The following is an 18,168-nucleotide window of genomic DNA, read 5'->3' on the forward strand; positions in this document are numbered from 1 at the left end:
CGATGAAGCAGGACTCAGCTGAACATCTTGCTGGCTCAATCTAATAAAGAGGTTAGCCTTTTAATGGCTGGATTCCCCTGCTACCCTTCTTGTATAGGGGAGCAACAATAGCTGACCACCAAAAGAGGGATATAGAATTTGATACCACCTCTACATTGAAACACTTTGTTAAAACATGTGCTCACAACGTATGTTCTGCACGATATATGTCCAAAAGGACAAGATGTGGGACAGGGGCTAAATATGTTTTTTGGCACATGGTAGCCCTCTGCACCTCTGGAAGGAATACTGACAGATAAATATTAGAGTTAACTCTTCCTTCCTGACACTCCATAGTGATAGTATCATTAAGTTGACCAGCTTCTCTGCCTCCTGCGTTTTCTTCAAAATGATGCTAGTATTTGTTACCCCTTATTTTTAGTTATTGTCATGTGCAGCTTATTCCATACTAGCTTTTTCCTAGTTATAAGTTTTGGTAGGGACTCTAAAGCAGTCTTTAGGGTAGTCCACTATGGGTCTGCTACACCTGCTCAGTGGTTCAGCAACATTATTTATTAATACCAGATTAATAAAGTGCATATAAATGAAGAAGCAACATTTTAAATGTAAACACCTTTAGTAAATGTCAAGAGATTTAAAACCAGTGGCTAAAAATTAGAGTTAACAGCAAAACACACAAGATGTTGGATGGAATGTTGCACAATGACAAAACATTCACCCCCATTCACAGATCTGGGTTTAATCCATCATTATTTTGCTCACCAAGCCACCCCAGTTCAGACATGGCCATATGCAAATCAGTCTTGACCCTGTGCCTCATCCTAGTACCGGTTTCTGGCTATCAGCCATCCTCAGCCAGGATAGCTTGATTCCAGTAGCGTAGTGAGCACGGGACCCAAGTCTGGGCATACCCTTTCCACATAGGGTGAACAGCAAAACACACAAGATGAGCAGCAAAACACACAAGCAGATCAAGCTATCCTGGCTGATGAGGGCTGAAAGCCCAAAACCGGTCCTAGGATGCTTGTTTCCAGTCCAGGGAGGACCTGACTTGCCAGTTCAGGCTGGACTGTTCCCATGGGGCACAGGGTCAAGACTGATTTGCATATGGCTGGGTTCAAACTGGAATGGCATGGTGAGCATAAAACGATGGAGTTAGGCCCAGATCTCTGTACTGGGGTGAATGTATGACAATGTTCTGCATTCTGTCCATCAACTGTTGTTTTTGCATTTGTCACCCCTAGTGGGACGGGTATGCTCAGACGTGAGTCCCGTGCTCTCCATGACAATGGAATCAAGCTATCCTGGCTGATGAGGGCTGAGAGTTCAAAACCGGTCCTAGGATGCTGGTTTCCAGTCCAGGGAGGACCTGGTTTGGCAGTTCGGACAGGACTGTTCCCATGGGGCACAGGGTCAAGACTGATTTGCATATGGCTGGGTTCAAACTGGAATGGCATGGTGAACAAAACAACGATGGATTTAGTCCCAGATCTCTGTACTGGAATGAATGTATGACATTGTTCTGCATTCTGTCCATCAACTGTTGTTTTTGCGTTTTTAAAAATTAGAGTTGGCATCCTCAGATTGATTCATGGCAGCAGTGCATGTACATCAAAAAAGATATAGTATGGATGAAGGGTCACATTAATGAATTTAGAAAAGCTCCAACTTTCCGATTAAAATAATTTTTTTTGATATATTTGTGAATTAAATAAAATAATTTCATCATTTGTCTATTTGTTTGATGAAATCTTGTTTCTGTATTTTTGTATATTGTTTTGTGGTTCAAATAATCGAAATGGACTTTGGCTACCAGTAATGACTCGGTGTGGGTCCTAGGATCCCAATAATGATTTAGTTAGGGAACCTGGGGGCATATTATCAAGGGGCTTTATCTCCGCTTTTTTGGCTTTAAAAGCCAAGAAAGCGGAGATAAAATTATCTCCCTATTACCTAGCTGTCGCTAACACCAGTTAGCGACAGCTAATAGGAGATAGCGACCATCTTGGGCCCCACTTTGCATGTCAGTGATATTTATCACTAATGACATGCAAAGTGGGCGTGCCAAGATGTTAGCGACTGAAAACAGTCGCTAACATCGCTATCTCCTATTACCAACTTTTGGAGATATTCGCGCTAAGCGCGAATATCTCCAAAAGCTAACACCTGCCCTGAGCAGTTCTTAGCCATGTTATCCAATGGGAGGTGGATAACATGGCTAAGAGCATTTGCTCGATAATGCATGAATATCGCTGACTTTTCAGCGATATTCATGCATTGCGGCCGTTTTTTATCGCATTTGCGATAAACCTTGCTAATAGCAAGGTTTATCTGCGATAAAAATCGCCGATGTGCGGCGATAATTTTTGTCTCTAAACAAGTTAGAGACAAAAATTATCTCTATTGGTTGGTAATATGCCCCCTGAATTCCAGTAATAATTAAATGAGGTCCAAAGAAGTCAAAAGGTGAAGTACCACTGCTCTAAAGCATCCTTTGCTTTTCTGCTAGCAGAGAAATCACATTTTGCCAACGCAAGTAACCGTTCCTGTTTCTTTTCAAACATATCATGTTGAATCATTTGTACCTGCTAATAATTCTTCTTCTCCTGTATTGTTTTGAGGTTGTTGAAAACATAGAGGCCTTCAAAAAGCACTTGCTCAAATAATAATTCTAGGAGTATTTCATCTTCACTTGTCTCTGCTAACAGTACAGCATTTATATTATCAGCTGACTTTCCATTGGATACAATCTATGGCAAATTCCCAAACTTTACTTTACTGGCCTTTTGTTGTTGGAGTGAACACCTTCTGTCAAGATGGTTTTTTATATTTGTAGTTGGTAGTTAAAAAAATTGCAACTAATGCATCACGATCACTCCCTATATGTTGAATTACCTTCATATTCGAAACTTTCTTCTAATACTCAATATTCATAAGGATATCATCAGTCAAGCTTTTCCTCCTATTTCCAAGCCTAAGGTTGGGAAATGGGCTGTCTGAAACCATGGGGCCATTTCCAAACATGGTTCACATTTCAATAACTAAGAATTTTTTTTTTTCCTTCGTTGGGTTACTCTTCTTCATTGCAGCACCAGTTCTGATCCTCCTGCTGCATCCTCTTAAATAACAAAAATGTCCCTTAAAATGGCCCTAGATCAATATAAGATTATGCTTTAGAGTACTTACAAGACAGGACATCTGGGGGTATATTATCAACAACTAGCGATAATTTTTGTCTCTAACTTGTTTAGAGACAAAAATTATCGCCGCACATCGGCGATTTTTATCGCAGATAAACCTTGCTATTAGCAAGGTTTATCGCAAATGCGATAAAAAACGCCCGCAATGCATGAATATCGCTGAAAAGTCAGCGATATTCATGCATTATCGAGCAAATGCTCTTAGCCATGTTATCCACCTCCCTTTGGATAACATGGCTAAGAACTGCTCAGGGCAGGTGTTAGCTTTTGGAGATATTCGCCCTTAGCGCAAATATCTCCAAAAGTTGGTAATAGGAGATAGCGATGTTAGCGACTGTTTCCAGTCGCTAACATCTTGGCACGCCCACTTTGCATATCATTAGTGATAAATATCACTGACATGCAAAGTGGGGCCCATGATGGTCGCTATCTCCTATTAGCTGTCGCTAACTGGTGTTAGCGACAGCTTGGTAATAGGGAGATAATTTTATCTCCGCTTTCTTGGCTTTTAAAGCCAAAAAAGCGGAGATAAAACCCCTTGATAATATACCCCCTGCTTTCCCTCACTACTACACCTAGTGAATCTATATTGAGCTGCCAATTTGAAAAAAACCTTGAAGGAATTAAGGGGCATATTACCAACAACTAGCGATAATTTTTGTCTCTAACTTGTTTAGAGACAAAAATTATCGCAGCAAATTGGTGATTTTTATCGCAGATAAACCTTGCTATTAGCAAGGTTTATCGCAAATGCGATAAAAAACGGCCGCAATGCATGAATATCGCTGAAAAGTCAGTGATATTCATGCATTATCGAGCAAATGCTCTTAGCCATGTTATCCACCTCCCATTGGATAACATGGCTAAGAACTGCTCAGGGCAGGTGTTAGCTTTTGGAGATATTCGCGCTTAGCGCGAATATCTCCAAAAGTTGGTAATAGGAGATAGCGATGTTAGCGACTGTTTTCAGTCGCTAACATCTTGGCACGCCCACTTTGCATGTCATTAGTGATAAATATCACTGACATTCAAAGCGGGGCCCAAGATGGTCGCTATCTCCTATTAGCTGTCTCTAACTGGTGTTAGCGACAGCAAGGTAATAGGGAGATAATTTTATCTCCGCTTTCTTGGCTTTTAAAGCCAAAAAAGCGGAGCTAAACCCCCTTGATAATATGCCCCTAAATGTTCACAAGGGTATTCAAGTCAGGTACCTGCTGATAAAGGCTATGGGGCAGATTTATGATAACTGGCGCATCCCCAGGGATGCGCCAGTTATTTTGCGCCACTGCTCCGCCACCCATGGTGCGCCGCATTTACAATGCGGCGCACCATGGGGCAAAAACGGCACAGATGCGTGACGCATCTGTGCCGTAAAGGTGGCGCATTGCTGGAGTTGCGTCGCAAGCGCGACGCAGCTCCAGCAAGGCTCGGGGGTGCCCCATCTTTACAATGCTGGGTCAAGACCTACGCCTGCTTCAAGCAGGCGCAGGGTTTTGACGCAGCATTGGCCTGAAAGTGACTGAGTGAAATCTTATAGATTTCGCTCAGCCACTTTTGCGAGGCGCACCAGCCCCGGAACGCCCACCCTGCACCGGAACGCCCACAAGTGGTGCAGGGCTTTACAACGTGATGCATCTGCCTAGATGCGTCACGTTGTAAATGGGTCGTAGGGCTGCGCCACGTTTATGCCGCAGTTGCGTGACGCAAACGTGGCGCATTCCCAACATAAATCTGCCCCTAAGTATTCACAAGAAACAATATGCCATTCATAATACTGTGTAATACATCAATTCACAGAAAAAAACCATTTGCTCAAAACACCAGTTGTGCAAGAAGGGGCAATTGTAGACACTGCAGACCTAAAGTAAGCAATTCAGGCCAATGTTGATGCACAAACATTCCATTTGCAAGATCAAATTCCTGCTGTGATTTATAAAAGCAGGATTAGCATTTATTTTACCAAACAAAAGGGGATTTGTAAACTTGGTATATCTTCCAATAAGCAATTGTAATAGTAGGAATAGGGCGGTGGGTGTCATTTAGTTGACCAAGCAGCAAATACTCTGGAGCATTACGAGTATTTGAGTAGTGCTGCATGAATAGTGAGTTTTTAGGTTGGGACTACTGGGAGACACATACATGCTTTAATAAGGGTGTGGTGAAATGGATACACCCGGTACAAATACATTTTTTCCAAATGCACATTTCTGTCACATTTCATCGTGTTGAAATCCATACTGACTGGAATTCCACTTGGATGTTACATATTCATGTGATAGCTCATGAACATCTATGACAAGCTTGAACTTCCCCTGTGTACAGCAGGGATGTGTGATTTTAGAAATTTGCTCAGACTGAAAATTATTAAAAGAGCACATTTCTGCACTGTCCTTCCTATTTGTTGTGAATAAAAATATTAGTGCATATTTTTCAAATCTAAATTGGAAACTTAGAAACTAGTTTTTTGTGCTTTGTAAAATATTCTCATGTAAAAATGTCAAAATAGGTGTCCACATGAGATAGAATTTAAAGGTCTGAAATCTCATAAAACCTAAAACAAATAGTATATAATGATTATTAGAACATTGGAATGTTGGGAGCTCCATTGAAAACAATGGAGTGCTCCGGGCTTATAATGGCTGGTATAAACCCGGAGCTCCAACATTCCAATGTTTCTTTGTTCACAGCTCTGGCGGTGAACAAAGGCTTCAGGGAGACTGAGGTGATTCCAATCCCCTCACGCTCCCATAAGGCTTTGTTCTTTTTTGTTAGAACATTCTGCCCTCTAGTGGCAGAATGTTCTAATAGCCTTATAGCCCTTCGTAGCAGGGCTATACCAGCTATTAAAGGCCCTCTCCCTTGTTAAAGGCCCTCGCCTTTGGCTCGGGCCTTTAACGCTGGAGAGGGCCTTTAATAGCCGGTATAGCCCTCTACTGCGGGCTATAAGGCTATATAATATTTCAAGACAACAAGAAGGAGTGGTGTATAATTGTTGAAACTGAAATATCTCTCTGCATCTGGTATACTACTTTTGTAACTTCAGAAACATTGATATTATAGCTAAAATAGCAGGTTTTCCCCAATTAGTCTACTGTTCTGAAAAAAATGCTCACCTGTGAATTCTGCTATTGTGCTGCTGATCCCCAATACGCCATTTCCAGAAACAGCAGAGACTAAAAATATGTAGTTATTTCCAGGTATTAAATTTGTGATGGACACATTTTCAATGAAAGTTGTCACATTTGAGGCAGGATTTCCTAAAACTTGCACTAAATAGAAGCTTTTGTTGCCAGTTGGTGGTAGCCAGCTCAGAGAAATTGAATTGATGGAGGCGTCAGAGATACTTAAAGTATTAGTTACGTTGGGTACTGAAATAAAAAAAAGAAGAGTTACTATTCATATAAAATGTTTTCCCAAGAGAAATTCCAAAAACAATAAAAACTAGGAATTATTTCTCCCTTCTCAGCATGGTAATGATTTAAAAAACATTTTGAAATGGTACAAAGCTTTGCAAAATCTTTGCCTCAAAATGCAGGGTCTGTTTAATTGACTCAAAATTAAAAAATGGAGGCCTATTACAAATGTTTTCCCAGACGAAGGGAGTCAAGTTCTATTGTGTCATAATGGCACCCAGAGCTCCTATATTAATATCATTCACATCTATGATTCTATGTCAAGACCATCACTGAGGTTCGCTTTCACGGAGGAATTTCTATTTTCCAATTCTAGTTTGTGAGCATTTAACCTTATACCCATGGTTTCTGACAATCTTTTGAAGTTTGTCAATGACTGGAAAGTGGTTAAAATAGTCACTTATCACAAAAGTAGCTTTACTGAATCTGAGACTAGGAGCCATATGTATCAACATTCCGTTTAGCGATTCCTAAATAGCGATTTTTAAGGAATCGCTATTTAGAAATCGCAAAATGGTATGTATGTAGGAAATCGCTTCTTTTTAGCGATTCCTTAAAATTCCTTAATTGCGATTAGCAAATTGCTAATCGCAATTAAGGAATAATTTCCCATTCATTTCTATGAGGAGGCCCATAGGAATGAAAGGGAAATTTGCAAATCGCAATTTGCTAATCACAAATTGTGAATATTTTCAAGGGTTCAGGGGTGTCTCAAGAACACCCTGCTGCACCCCTGAAAATGATTCATAAAGGGGGTGGTGATGGACAGAGTATCTGAATTAAGCAGAACACTCCTACCCAGTCAAAAGATCAGGGCTTGATCCATCACCGTTTTTTAGCTCACTGCACCATCCCAGCTCAGAACCTGGCTACATGCAAATTAGTCTGACCCTGGCCCAGTGCATCATGGGAACAGGGCAGACCAAACTACCAAGCCAATTCTTTACTGGAAAGGAAACAAGCTTCCGGGGACCGGTTTCTGGCATTACAGCCGTCTTCGGCCCGGCTTGCTTGAATCCTGATGGTGCAGTGAGCAAGGGACTCACATCTGAGCATACCCTTCCACACTTGTGTTGGCCAAAACGATTCATAAAGGGGGTGGTGATGGACAGAGTATCTGAATTAAGCAGAACACTCCTACCCAGTCAAAAGATCAGGGCTTGATCCATCACCGTTTTTTAGCTCACTGCACCATCCCAGCTCAGAACCTGGCTACATGCAAATTAGTCTGACCCTGGCCCAGTGCATCATGGGAACAGGGCAGACCAAACTACCAAGCCAATTCTTTACTGGAAAGGAAACAAGCTTCCGGGGACCGGTTTCTGGCATTACAGCCGTCTTCGGCCCGGCTTGCTTGAATCCTGATGGTGCAGTGAGCAATGGACTCACATCTGAGCATACCCTTCCACACTTGTGGTGGCCAAAACGATTCATAAAGGGGGTGGTGATGGACAGAGTATCTGAATTAAGCAGAACACTCCTACCCAGTCAAAAGATCAGGGCTTGATCCATCACCGTTTTTTAGCTCACTGCACCATCCCAGCTCAGAACCTGGCTACATGCAAATTAGTCTGACCCTGGCCCAGTGCATCATGGGAACAGGGCAGACCAAACTACCAAGCCAATTCTTTACTGGAAAGGAAACAAGCTTCCAGGGACCGGTTTCTGGCATTACAGCCGTCTTCGGCCCGGCTTGCTTGAATCCTGATGGTGCAGTGAGCAAGGGACTCACATCTGAGCATACCCTTCCACACTTGTGGTGGCCAAAACGATTCATAAAGGGGGTGGTGATGGACAGAGTATCTGAATTAAGCAGAACACTCCTACCCAGTCAAAAGATCAGGGCTTGATCCATCACCGTTTTTTAGCTCACTGCACCATCCCAGCTCAGAACCTGGCTACATGCAAATTATTCTGACCCTGGCCCAGTGCATCATGGGAACAGGGCAGACCAAACTACCAAGCCAATTCTTTACTGGAAAGGAAACAAGCTTCCGGGGACAAGTTTCTGGCATTACAGCCGTCTTCGGCCCGGCTTGCTTGAATCCTGATGGTGCAGTGAGCAAGGGACTCACATCTGAGCATACCCTTCCACACTTGTGGTGGCCAAAACGATTCATAAAGGGGGTGGTGATGGACAGAGTATCTGAATTAAGCAGAACACTCCTACCCAGTCAAATGATCAGGGCTTGATCCATCACCGTTTTTTAGCTCACTGCACCATCCCAGCTCAGAACCTGGCTACATGCAAATTAGTCTGACCCTGGCCCAGTGCATCATGGGAACAGGGCAGACCAAACTACCAAGCCAATTCTTTACTGGAAAGGAAACAAGCTTCCCGGTAGCTTGTATCCTTTCTGGTGAAGAATTGGCTTGGTAGTTTGGTCTGCCCTGTTCCCATGATGCACTGGGCCAGGGACAGACTAATTTGCATATAGCCAGGTTCTGAGCTGGGATGGGGCAGTGAGCTAAATAACGGTGATGGATCAAGCCCTGATCTTTGGACTGGGTAAAAGTGGTCTGCTTAATTCAGACACTCTGTTCATCACCACCCCCTTTTCTGAATCGTTTTTGGCCACTATAGGTGTGGCAGGGTATACTCAGACATGAGTCCCTTGCTCACTGCTCCATCAGGATTCAAGCAAGCCGGGCCGACGAGGCTGAAATGCCAGAAACCGGTCCCCGGTAGCTTGTATCCTTTCTGGTGAAGAATTGGCTTGGTAGTTTGGTCTGCCCTGTTCCCATGATGCACTGGGCCAGGGACAGACTAATTTGCATATAGCCAGGTTCTGAGCTGGGATGGGGCAGTGAGCTAAATAACGGTGATGGATCAAGCCCTGATCTTTGGACTGGGTAAGAGTGGTCTGCTTAATTCAGACACTCTGTTCATCACCACCCCTTTTTCTGAATCGTTTTTGGCCACTATAGGTGTGGCAGGGTATACTCAGACATGAGTCCCTTGCTCACTGCTCCATCAGGATTCAAGCAAGCCGGGCCGACGAGGCTGAAATGCCAGAAACCAGTCCCCGGTAGCTTGTATCCTTTCTGGTGAAGAATTGGCTTGGTAGTTTGGTCTGCCCTGTTCCCATGATGCACTGGGCCAGGGACAGACTAATTTGCATATAGCCAGGTTCTGAGCTGGGATGGGGCAGTGAGCTAAATAACGGTGATGGATCAAGCCCTGATCTTTGGACTGGGTAAGAGTGGTCTGCTTAATTCAGACACTCTGTTCATCACAACCCCCTTTTCTGAATCGTTTTTGGCCACTATAGGTGTGGCAGGGTATACTCAGACATGAGTCCCTTGCTCACTGCTCCATCAGGATTCAAGCAAGCCGGGCCGACGAGGCTGAAATGCCAGAAACCGGTCCCCGGTAGCTTGTATCCTTTCTGGTGAAGAATTGGCTTGGTAGTTTGGTCTGCCCTGTTCCCATGATGCACTGGGCCAGGGACAGACTAATTTGCATATAGCCAGGTTCTGAGCTGGGATGGGGCAGTGAGCTAAATAACGGTGATGGATCAAGCCCTGATCTTTGGACTGGGTAAGAGTGGTCTGTTTAATTCAGACACTCTGTTCATCACCACCCCCTTTTCTGAATCGTTTTTGGCCACTATAGGTGTGGCAGGGTATACTCAGACATGAGTCCCTTGCTCACTGCTCCATCAGGATTCAAGCAAGCCGGGCCGACGAGGCTGAAATGCCAGAAACCGGTCCCCGGTAGCTTGTATCCTTTCTGGTGAAGAATTGGCTTGGTAGTTTGGTCTGCCCTGTTCCCATGATGCACTGGGCCAGGGACAGACTAATTTGCATATAGCCAGGTTCTGAGCTGGGATGGGGCAGTGAGCTAAATAACGGTGATGGATCAAGCCCTGATCTTTGGACTGGGTAAGAGTGGTCTGCTTAATTCAGACACTCTGTTCATCACCACCCCCTTTTCTGAATCGCACCCCTGAAAATTACATGTGTGGGCATATGGCGCACATACATGCCCTAAGGGCATGTATGAGTGTCACATGGCACCTTTTGATTTTTAAAAAAATGCTTTTTTAAAAGAATTCGCAACTTACCACCAACTAGAAGTTGGTGGTAATTTGCGATTCCTTAATGGCATTTTTGAATCTTTTTTTCCTTGATACATTGCATTTAAGGAATCGCAAAATTTGCAATTCCTTAAATGCAATCGCAAAATAAGGAATGGCAAATTTAGCGATTCCTTATTTAGGACCAAAATTGTTTCATACATACCATTTGGCCAAATTGCATTCGCAAATGCTTGCGAATGCAATTTGGCTTGATACATATGGCCCTAACACACTTCATTATGTAAATGAAGTACACAGCCCTCCCAATTTTTCATGTAGCGGAAAAGTGTAAGACGCCATACATTTACAATCATTTTGATTTCCAAACTGGATGTATTATTTCATAAGCACATATTTAAGCAGTTCTGGAGACAGGCATAGCCAGGATTGTAGACTTATTCAACATCCAATTAATAAAATTCAAGAGATATATGAATGAGTAGTTTTACAGATTTTTGACAATCATCAGACAACGGCAACCATCTCTCAGTCTTCTTTGTGTTACTGACACAACTAAACTAAAGCTAAACAGTCTAACTAACACGCACATAAATTTGAAACATATTGGAACATGTCTCTCAGAAGATGCAAAAGATGTCACTACTTTAATATTGTTAGCTCACTCTATAATAATAGAAACAATGTTGTCATATGATAATTAAGATTGATACAAAAACAATAGAAAGTAACATATTTAAAAAGTAATGATTGGAAAGTAAAACAAATGATGCTGCTATTCCTTTAGCTAAATGACTGAAACATAAGTACTTCTGGGCACCGGTGTATAACATGAGACTACAAGCCCTATCAGCAGCCCATACCATATTATATTATACTATGTAAAGCTTACACACATCACTGTGCTAGAGCCATTATTGTTAGAAGAATAATAATTTCTTTCTCTGTTTTGTCTTTAAGACTAATCTGAGATGCACACCAAATATTGGAACTAGTTTGATGTTTAGTTGAGTATCTGGCACAGTGCAAAATAAAGGCTCTCATGGGGCACCATAGCAATGAGTGATTAATTACTTGGTGTACTGTCACTAGATTCTAGCGGATCCCATTTGCCCATATCCTTACTTGCTGAAACAAGTGTCAAGCCTTAATTTAAGGTACAGAGTATGTTGTTCTTTGAGTTGGATCCAATATATAAATATGCTTTTAAACCAGGCCGTCCATTATACGAAAGGCATTTGGCATCAAGGAGTCGTATCTCGAATAGCTCACCTTTATTTTGAAACACCAAATTCTTCCTTAGTTGCCTTAATTGGGAATATATTAATAGGAATGGGATTAGTAACCCACAGCTGTCTATGCTATAATTACCTGTGGATGTTCTAAATGCATGATAGCCACCAATTTACAGCAGCTCAATCCTAAATTACCCTATGCATCATGGACCTAAGGTTGTTACTTGCTGGGTTTCCTAGGCAGCCAAACCCAGTACAATATAGCACCAAGGACAGTAACAGTAACATTAGCCAAGATAGTAGAGCAAGCTCAAAATACTAGGGGCAATTAGAGGGGGTCAAATGTTAGTGACGTGTGATGTTAAAATCTTCTTTTAATGTTCTGTAGCTCTGTGACATGTGCCCCCACAGCTCTTCTATGCACATATCTATTGCCACTTTCTTGCCACTTTCTTCTTCCTATACAAGGACCACGTTTAGAAGCCAACTATGAGTCCTTGCTATCATCTTTTAATGGTAGCAGCTGTTTGTCGCAGTATAAAGGACGCCTACTTTATATCCTTAGTCAAGTAAACTTAAAATATTAAATTCCATCATATTCAAAGTTGTTTACACATTCTAGCAATTTATATCTAACAAAGAACAACTCTTTCAGGGGAAAATAGGCCTTAGGATCATAACATTGATTTTGAACATATTAATCATTAGCTGCCTCTTTGTATTATACTCAGCAAAAGTTTGGATTGGTAGGTATATTCAGTCAAACCGGCGAGACACCATCACCCCTAGACAACAATGTGAGTATTTAAGGATCTTCAAAACCTGTTTTATTCATCAAGTTACATTGTATGGAGCTGCACCAGGGAGTACAGGCAGCTTCTCTTTCCTTGTCTCTACACCAAACGTCTCAAAAGGCAATATTCTAAAGCATGACATCATTAAAATTCTACACCAGGTAAAAGCTGATCATTACTAAGACCACATGGTATTACAAAGTGTTTTCATACTGCATAACATGGGGGCATAAAGAGGTAGCCTTGCGAAATACCCACCGACATAGGTCAAGATGATTGGAGTCAATATGATTTCCTGGCCCACACCATTCTAGATAGGAAAGTTTTCAGTACACTCCCCGTAAGGGCCATATTTGCTCTTCCAGATGTTTCAGAGTAGAGGCCATGTATATCGGCTATTTTACATTTATGAAGACCCTAGATAAGAGTACATCTTCTAAATCTTTAAAATATTCCACTACTATGGATGGGACATGTTGGAAAGAGGGTAATATATTGGGGTCTATGTGAGCCCATCACAGGAAATAAAACCACAAGCTTGTAAGGGTAAATCATAGTTTCAATAATTTAAACCTGGGTTCAAACACTTAGTGAAGCGCAAACTGTGAGCTGCATGTACCATGACACAAAGGAGCAAACTTCTCTGTAATGTGATGCAGTGTCTGGCCACACCCTTTTCCCTGCCCACGCTGATTTTCAAGACCTCCTGTACCATTTATCTCACGTTCTTAAAGTTCCTTTTTGTAAAAATTGCATTCTAGTCCATTGATTACACTTTGTCCAGCTTGAGCTGGTGATTCCGCCACAGGTGCGGAGATTCCGGCCAGAGAGTATAGCGTGAGCTGCAGAGTACAGCTTGAGTCAGAGATTCTGGCCCGACTGGTGACGTAAAGATACAACTTGTAAATGACCTCTGTGAATACCAGAAGTCATAAAGGTAGACTTTTATCTCAGATTGCCTTTGTGAATTGGGCCCATGATTTGTTATAATACATATCTGAAAGAGACAGTTAGTTATAGATTTCTTACCTTAGAATTACCCCCATGCGTCGGACTGGATCTGTAGAATTTTTCTTAGCAGTACCCCTGCGTGTCGGTAGGTGGCATTGGTCGACTCCGCATTAGTCATTGGCATCGTGGTCACCGGGACAACATCAGTCCTTTCTTTTTCCGTGCCAGCCTAGCACAGATCTGGCGAGACCTACCCCTTAGTCACTTTTTGATTAACTTTTTTCAAAATTTTGTCAACCTCTTTTTCAAGCCTTCAACTCCTGGTGCACGAGGGATGTCCCATCATTGAACCGAATTCAAGCCTTGTATGGCCTGTCACAGGCTAATGTTGGTGATGGACCCGCACTTCGTGGGCTATTTGGTGTCCGGAACTCAACAATGACCCAAGGTCATGCCCCGACTGCCAAGCAATTAGTCCTAAGTCTTTGAGGGAGGCCCGCTGGTTAGCTCTGCATCACTCCTGGTTTTGTTTGAGGGGAAGCTCTTGAGACCGGTTGCAGAGCCCCCACACTTCATCCCTTTCCATGTCTTCTAAGTCCTGGGTAAGTCAAAGCAAAAGTAGAAGGTAAAGAAGCACCATTGCTCTTCACCTTCTTCCCGTCGGTCTGCTGACACAATGAGGGATCCGGAGCATTTTCACACTAAGGATCTGTCTCCGGTGCTTGATTCATGTGCGACTCTGCGCCTTCCCCCCTTTCCGGGAGACAGGGCATCCCCTGCCCAACTTCATACAGTTTACAAAGACCTCCACAGCATCTTTGGGCATCCTGACTCTGCTGGCGTGCCTTCGGGCCCTGCGGAGCTGGTCGGGCATCCTGGGTCTTCAATACCGGCGGCTCCGGCCCCAGCGCCGGAGGGCCGCCATGGATCCCAGCCTGGATCCGGATCGGTGCTGGCCGATCTTAATCGACCTTCCTCAGCACAGATCCCAGTGAAAACGCTCCTGACGCCAGCCGATGCTGTCCCTATCCTCATCCCAGAGATGGACCAGGAGTCGAACCGACATTAGCCGACGCCGAACCCGATGCCGGAGGGTATGTTTGGTCCCCCATTCATACCTGATATTCCCTATCACCCAGAGGGTGTTGATGAGAACTGGGAGGGTCCTTCTGATCCTTTAGCAGACCAGCTTGAAGAGCTAGACTGGAGAGAGTACCTTGATGACGCAGTGGTCTGGACACTCCTCCATACCTTGGCATACTTTCTCCCCCTACTGTGGCTATGGTGGAGGGAGCGTCCTACACTGTGGTGGTGCGAAGAGCAGATCAGGAGTTTCGTCCTGACCACCACTGAAGTGCCTTGGCCACCTCTTCTTCTGTGTGATTTACACTTGCCCATAATGAAATACTAAGACATTTCTAAACCCTGATTGCATCCCTTGTTGGGATGAAACATGTTGGCTGGGCTGCAGTTTGATGTTGTGAAGAATAAAGAAAATCTATCTTGAAATATCATATCATGGCTCCCGCATTATATTGGATCTATAAGAAGAATTCATATGTTTGAATAATCTGGATTGATGTGTGATAAAGTGAACTTTCAGTAAAACATTGGACTTACTAAGCACTCCCTTTTGTATATTGTTTTTCACTTTTGATTTATGATTTTGAAGCAGTAGGACCATGAGAAAGTTGAAGGCTACTATATCCATACACAAAAATACAATAAATAAATGAGAGAATTCATAAAGTGCACAGCTACTACGAGAGTGTTTTGGCGCTGAGGTACGTGACCAGCAGTAATGACAATCTAGTCCTTGAATAGGTGGGTTTTTATTAGTTTGCAGGACAGTTTTTTGTCCGAAATGCAGCTGATTGGGAGAGTAAGATTGTTCCTGTATTTAGTGGCAAGCAACGAGCGGGCTAAGCCACTCCACCTTTTCTTTTTGTGTGAAGGGGATGGACAACAGGCGTGCAGATTGTGAGTGTGAGGACCTTTGAGGGCAGTAGCAGGGGGAGTCTATTTTGAAGGTAGGAGGGACCAGTTGTATGGAATGCTGAATGGGCTATTATTAAAGCTTTAAAGATGACACTTTCCTTTACAGGTAGCCAGTGCAACTGTTTATGGTATTGAGTGAGAGAGATATGTTTAGAGAGAGTAAAGAGTGAATGAATGGCCAAGTTCTGAACTTGTTGTAGTCAATGGGTCGGGTAGTTTGGGTTCCAATGTACAAGACATTCGCATAGTCAGCCTAGACTAGATCAGTGCCTGTAAAACCATCTTCTGAGCATCCCAAGGAAGACGTTTAAGAAACTTCCTCAACATCCTCAGTATTCAACATGCATTTTTTACCACTTCTGCGAACTGAGGTTCGAGGTACAGATGGGTGTCCACTAGCACTCCTAGATTTCTGGCAATTCCAATAGGCAGGGGAGGTTCTGGACGGCAGGTTGGCCAAGACCCCAACCAGCCAGAGAGAAGATCTATTGCATAAAGCAAAATCTTAGTTTTGTTAGGGTTGCACTGTAGGAAGCTGGAACTGAGCCAAACCATCACTGCTGTAATAGAGATAGGGAATCTAGTTTTAGCCTCATCATTGTTATCATTGTATGTCAGTAGTAATTGTGTGTCATCTGTGTAGGAGACTGCCCGAATGCCAAAGGATTCAATAAGATAGGCTAGTAGGGTCATATATATGGTTGAAAGAGTAGGGGTTAAAGCTGAACCCTGGGGCACTCCACACTTGATCATTTTGGGTTCTAAGAAGAATGGTTTGAGCCACACAGTTTGTTCCCTGTGTTCAATAAATGACATTAACCCAACTAGTGCCTTTCCTTGTACCCCAATGTTGGCAGGCATTTTATCAGTGAGACTGTTTGGGCATTGTGTCCTGCATCAAGCAAGAATTTAATGTAGTCCGTGATTTTTATGAGTGCTGATTTCGTACTATGGAGTGCTCCATACCTGATTGAGAAGGATAAAGGAGCTTAGAGGTTTCTAGAAAGGACGGAGTGTTTACTGATTTTTCAATTATTTTAGATATCCTGGGGTAGGGGAATGAGTCTGAAGTTTGAAAATGTTTTTGGATCAGCGTTAATTTTTTTACGAGAGGTATGACATTAGCCTTTTTTCACTCAGGGGTATATGCCCGATTTCAGGGAAGTGGAATGAGTCTGAAGTTTGAGAATGTTTTTGGGTCAGCGTTAATTTTTTTAGGAGAGCTATGACATTAGCCTTTTTTAACTCAGGGGTATATGCCTGATTTCAGGGAAGTGGAAAATAGTTTCTTGTAGATTGGAACAAGATTGGTTCTTATCGACCTCATAACTCGGAGCTAGAAGGGGTACAGTGGTGAACCGGATTTAATTTTGGAGAAAGAATTTCCCCAGTTCATTAGTCGTTGGAGGGATAAATTGTGGTAATTTATCATTTGCTTTGGACAAGGGGGAAATACGCTGATTGTGGGAGTTTTATCATGCATTAGGGTGAGGTTATCCTAGATTTTTGTCGTTTCTCTTCAAAGAACATGCTCAGATGTGAACAGAAGGACCTGCTTTTCTTACGTGGGGGAGTTGAGCTTTTAGATAAATGAAATTCGAGACAGTTAAAAAAAAATCCTTAGTGTTGTTAGTTTTTATTAAAATATATAGTGTGCCATGCAGTTTTCAAGATGAGATAATTTTTACTCAGAGTTGCTTAACACTAATAAATATATTTTTTAGTTTCTGAAACTCTCACTATAAAAATTCACTTTTATTAACATTTTGAGAGAACACTGCAAGTGATCCACCAAGAATTAATCCCAACTTAATCCCCCCTACCTCCACATAATACATCACCAGCCGATTAATGCATCTCTATAGAGTTGATACTAAGCATGGGCCAAAAATCCGTTCTGCTCGCAAAATTTGCGGATTTTCGGCATTTTCACGATCCGTGAATCTCGCGAAATTGCCGAAAATTCGCAAATTCCCAGCCCAAAAACAATCGTGAGCTTTGTCGAGGCTGAGCAGGTGTGCTTTCTCCCCATACCGTGTGTGGGCGGGCCAAACGGGGGGCTTCTATGCGAGTTCACATGCCTCTTGTGTGTATAGAAGGTCGGAGACCGATCAGAGCAGCAGACGAGGAGAAAGAAGCTTCTGGTCACAGGAACCGCACAGGGATTGCACTCGTGAAAGTGAAGGATGCAAAGTGCATCCTTCACTTTCATTAGCGCAATCCCTATTCAGTTCCTGTGACCAGGAGCCTATTACTCCTCGTCAGCTGCTCTGATCGGTCTCTGGCCTTTTATACACACAGGAGGAATGTGAACTCGCATAGAAGCTCGCCCGTTTGGCCCGGCCCCACACACTAGCAGTGTGCACCCTCTTCCCGCCCTTTACCCACTAGGATGGACAGCTCACTCAAGGGACCCAGGCGCCCTTCAACGCGATGACAAAGTAACACACACATGGTCACTGGAGACAACTCTTCTGGCACTTTACGCAGCTGTAGAGTAGAAACGCACTATAAATTTACCCAACGAGTTAGCAATT

General features: G+C 43.0%; 1 protein-coding gene across 2 annotated transcripts in view; it reads right to left on the reverse strand.

The window, feature by feature from the left end:
* Positions 1-18,168, reverse strand: part of LOC144792232 (receptor-type tyrosine-protein phosphatase eta-like) — a 79,489-nt gene that overhangs the window by 36,683 nt on the left and 24,638 nt on the right. For both annotated transcript variants that reach the window (XR_013602520.1, XM_078667138.1), the window contains exon 2: positions 6,314-6,568. Coding sequence is in view for 1 of the 2 variants with exons in the window: in XM_078667138.1 (XP_078523264.1) it covers positions 6,314-6,568 (255 nt within the window). In the remaining variant the exon portion in view is untranslated. The remainder of the gene's footprint in view (positions 1-6,313; positions 6,569-18,168) is intronic.

This window comes from Lissotriton helveticus, chromosome 11 (genome assembly GCF_964261635.1).
Source record: "Lissotriton helveticus chromosome 11, aLisHel1.1, whole genome shotgun sequence".
Lineage (NCBI taxonomy): Eukaryota > Metazoa > Chordata > Amphibia > Caudata > Salamandridae > Lissotriton > Lissotriton helveticus.